This window comes from Rissa tridactyla, chromosome 5 (assembly GCF_028500815.1).
Source record: "Rissa tridactyla isolate bRisTri1 chromosome 5, bRisTri1.patW.cur.20221130, whole genome shotgun sequence".
Taxonomy (NCBI): Eukaryota; Metazoa; Chordata; class Aves; order Charadriiformes; family Laridae; genus Rissa; species Rissa tridactyla.
This window is the reverse complement of record NC_071470.1, coordinates 35483331-35487557: the sequence shown is the minus strand read 5'-3', so window position 1 is coordinate 35487557 and position 4227 is coordinate 35483331. Positions and strand designations below refer to the sequence as shown.

The following is a 4227-nucleotide window of genomic DNA, read 5'->3' as shown; positions in this document are numbered from 1 at the left end:
GGGCAACCGCAGCGATGCTAATCTCCCCCCAGACCTCAATTTCGGGGCCGGTTTCGGGGCCGAAGGGATCGGGGACGATCGCGTCCGTGGGAAAAGCGGAGGAGGGGGGCGGATGGGGGATAATCGTCCCTGAGCAGCGGGGCAGCGCGGAGGGACCCGGGGCGGGGGAGGACGGGGCGGGGGGACGGGACGGGACAGCGGTGAAGGGGGACAAGGCTGAGGGATGCCGCCCCCGCGCTGCCGCATCCCGCCGGCTGCCAAATCCCTGGCGCCTCCCGCCAGGTCCCTCCCCCATGGCCGCTTTTGGGGCTCGGCCTTGCCCCCCTCCGCCTCCCTCCCCGCCGCCGAGCCGCCCTACTGGCTGCTCCCGCCCGCCGCCGCCGCCCGCCCAGCCCCGGCCGCGGGCGGGGAGGCCGGGCGCGCGGCAGCGCCTATAAGGGCGCCGAGCCGCAGCCCCCCGGGATTTTTTGGTCTGGGGCCACCGGGGCCGCCGTGGTGGGGGGGGGGGCCGTTGTCGGCGGGAGAGGACGGGAGCGGCGGGGGGGGAGCGCCGGCCGCCCTGCATGGCCAGGGATTATGAGCGCCGGTGAGTTGCAGCAGGCGCAGCCCAGAGCCTCGGCGCCGGCGGCCGCCCCCGCGCCCCCGCAGCCCCGCAGCGCCCAGGAAGCCCCCGACATGGCGGTGTACTGCAGCGAGAACTTCAGCGTCTACCCCCAGCCCAGCCTCCACCCGCCCGGCGCCGCCGCCGCCGCCGCCGCGGCTGCCGCCGCCGCTGCCGCCGCCGCCGCCTCCTCGGGGCAGCGGGCGGGCGGGTACGCGCTGGGGGACTACGGGGCGCCCGCCAACGCCGGCTACCTGTGGGGCATGAACAGCCCCGCGCCCTACCTGCAGGGCCCGCCCGGCTCCGCCGCCGCCGCCGCCGCCCCCTTCCTGCCGCCGGCCTCGTACGGCTGCTCGCGGGGCGGGCAGCTGGTGGGGTCGCCTCCGGCCCCCGGCTCGCCCTCGGCGGGCGGCGCGGAGCTGAGCTGGCTGAGCCTGGCCAGCCAGGAGGAGCTGCTGAAGCTGGTGCGGCCGCCCTACTCCTACTCGGCGCTGATCGCCATGGCCATCCAGAGCGCCCCCGAGAGGAAGCTCACCCTCAGCCACATCTACCAGTACGTGGCCGAGAACTTCCCCTTCTACAAGCGCAGCAAGGCGGGATGGCAGAACAGCATCCGCCACAACCTCAGCCTCAACGACTGCTTCCGCAAGGTGCCCCGCGACGAGGACGACCCCGGTGAGGCCGCCGCGCCGGGCGGGAGGGCGGGCTGGGGCGGGGGGATGCGGCGGGGGCAGACCCCGCGGGCCCGCCGGCACCCCCGCGAGGAGAGCGGGCGGCGGCGGGTCCCTTGTCCGGCGGGTCCCGTGTCCCCTCAGGCCGGGCGCTGTGAGGAGACCGGGCACCTGTGTCCCCTCGGCGCCGGTGACATGAGGAGACCGGGCTCCGGTGTCCTCTCGGGGCCGGAGCTGTCAGGGAACCGGGCTCCCTTTGTACCCTCAAGCCGGGCGTTGTGACGGGACCGGGCTCCCTTGTCCCCTCAAGCAAGTCGCAATGAGGAGTCGGGCTCCTTTGGTCCCTCGGGGCCGGTGACATGAGGGGATCGGGCTCCCTTGTCCCCTCAAGCAAGTCGCAGTGAGGACACCGGTCTCTCTTGGCCCTTCAGGGCCGGCGATGTGAAAGGACAGGGCTGCCGTGTCCCCTCGGGGCGGTGACAGCAGACCGGTCTCCCTTGTCCCCTCAAGCCAGGCGCTGTGAGGAGACCGTCCCCCTCGGGCCCGCCTCGGGCCCGGCTCTGGCCCCCGCAGGAGGTTCGCCGGCCTCATCCCTCACGCCGTCCCCGAGCGGGCCGGGTGGGCTGAGGCCGGCAGTGCCGGTTGTGCAAGGCCCGGCTCCTTCGGCCGTGATTCACGGCTCCCCTGCCCTCTCTGCCCGCCGCTCGCCGGCCCGGCCCCGGGGCACAGCCGGTACGCGGCAGTGGGCGGCGGGCGGGGGCGCGCCGGGACGGTGCCGAGGCGGCCCGGCAAGGAGGGGACGTGCCGGTCTGGGGCCTTTGGGGGGACGTTGTGGGATCACTGCTCCCGTCAGGCCCGGGCATGGGCAAGAGGTGTGTGGGGACACTAGAGCCACCACAGCCCCCTCACACTAAGTGCCCCGGCTTGCTGTGAGGCAGCCAGAGCAGGGGGAGCCCCACTTTGCATTCCCTTCAGCCAGGCCTGAGGTAGAGATGCAGATCTTCCAGGAGATTTATGCTCTGTGGTGGGGAGGTTCTCCTTCATGTGGCCTTAAGGTTCGCTTGGGCACTGGAGGGGTGGGTGTGATGATGTCCTGGAGCCAGGATTTGGATCTTTCTACTGGACAACAGACAAGAGGAGGAACAGGTGTAGGAGAGGTGTGGGTGCTGTCCCGATCGGACAAGACATGGATATTGCTTATCTGTCTGCAGCGGGGCTCACTGTCACACAATTTGACTTTCTCTCTTGTTTTTCCTGTTTTCCACCAGGGAAGGGAAACTACTGGACCTTAGATCCTAACTGTGAGAAGATGTTTGACAATGGGAACTTCCGTCGCAAACGCAAGCGGCGCTCTGAGCCCAACGCCCCCGCAACTGCATCTGCGGCCTCCTCTCTGGGGGGCCTGAAGGCTGAGGAAGAGCGACCCATCCCAGCCGCAGGCAAACCGTGTGGAAACAGCCCACCCCCGGAGCTGGACCCCTCGCCTTCTGCCAGGGACCATCCAAAAAGCTCCTCACCCTCCGGTATCATTTCATCCACCCCCAGCTGCCTCAGCACCTTCTTCAGCGGCATGAGCTCCCTGAGCAGCGGAGGCAGCCGGCTGACAGGGAGTCTTGGCAGTGACCTGCATCACAGGAACTTCTCTGCTGGACAGCTGAGCAGTGGCACTTTCACCCCTTCCAGCAGCTCTTCTCAGGAGGTGCCTTCTCCAGACCAGCTGCAGCGGGTTGCGGGACCTTCCCCCGCCTACTACAGCTCCTTCCATCCCAGCAGCAGCAGCCAGGGAGCCCAGTACAACCACTACTACAACTTCACGGTTAACAGCCTCATCTACACGCGGGATGGAACGGAGGTGTAGGATGCTGGGTCAATCGGCCGGTAAGCGCTGCAAAGGGAATGGGAGTTGCAGGTGTATTTGGCAGGACCGAGGACCATATGCTTCTGCAAACAGCATTTCAATGTGGACACTTCCCAGGAGTTCTTCCAGGAAGACAGACCTTCTCACCTTAAGGACAACCCTTAAACACCAGCAGAAGGCAGATGCAAAGTTTTTTCCCCTGTCCTGGAAAATGTTAGGTGGTTTAGATGGCTTGCCATCTAAATTCTGCAGGCGAAAGCGAACTGAATTAATGTTTTCAGAGGTTTCTAATCCTGAATGTAGAATAAGAAGTTTAAAAATTATAACCATAAAGTGATATCAGCAAGAACAAAGTGTAGACATCCAGTGAGTCTTAGAAGAGAACAGGAAAAAAAATGAAGAGATTTCTTATGAAGTGCCTTGTACAATGTATTAAAAAAACTCTTCTACCAGCAATTGCCTCTGTAAGCCCTTGCTTTCTGCCCTGATCTTGCAATATGCAATGCACGAGGTGGGGGGGGTTCTCTGGGTAAAAACCCACCCAAAACCTCCTCAGAATCCACAGAGGTTCACTCTGGTCTTCCTGTGTATGGCATATTGTACAGCCAGGGCCGTGTGTTGGTGTAAAACAATCTTCCCTGAGCTTAGTACCAAAGATAACTCTAGCCATGCAGCTTTAGCACGAGAATAAACACTGGGGTATTTTTATACATATTTGTACGTAATGTAACTCTTCTGTACATATGTTTCTATGTGGTTTTATATTTGTAAATTATGCTCTGGAACTGTACTTATTTATAACGTGTTTTAAACTTTGTTAAAGTTTATTTTACTTTGTTTCCCCTTCTTTTTTGTTGTTTTATTTGTTTTGAATTTTTTTGTTGGTTTTGTTTTTGTTCGTTGGTGTATTAATGAAACTTTTCAAGCCAAACAGCTGTTGGGAATAAAATGTTAACAATTGTTAGATTTTTTTGCCTGGTTGTTCCTCAGTATGTTTGAGGTATTTTAAAACTCTGTGGGAGACAGGTTTTGCTTTCACGTGGTTTGGGATAAAAGGTGCAAAGATTTATGAACAATTTAATCTGCGCAGTAAGATG

The 4227-nt window shown here is 61.8% G+C and overlaps 1 protein-coding gene across 1 annotated transcript; it reads left to right on the top strand.

The window, feature by feature from the left end:
* The first annotated feature begins 576 nt into the window (after positions 1-576).
* On the top strand, positions 577-3353 carry FOXI3 (forkhead box I3). The gene is made up of 2 exons (XM_054203402.1): positions 577-1276; positions 2541-3353. The coding sequence occupies exons 1-2, from the start codon at positions 577-579 to the stop codon at positions 3128-3130; spliced, it is 1290 nt and encodes a 429-aa protein (XP_054059377.1). The 3' UTR covers positions 3131-3353.
* Positions 3354-4227: the final 874 nt, after the last annotated feature.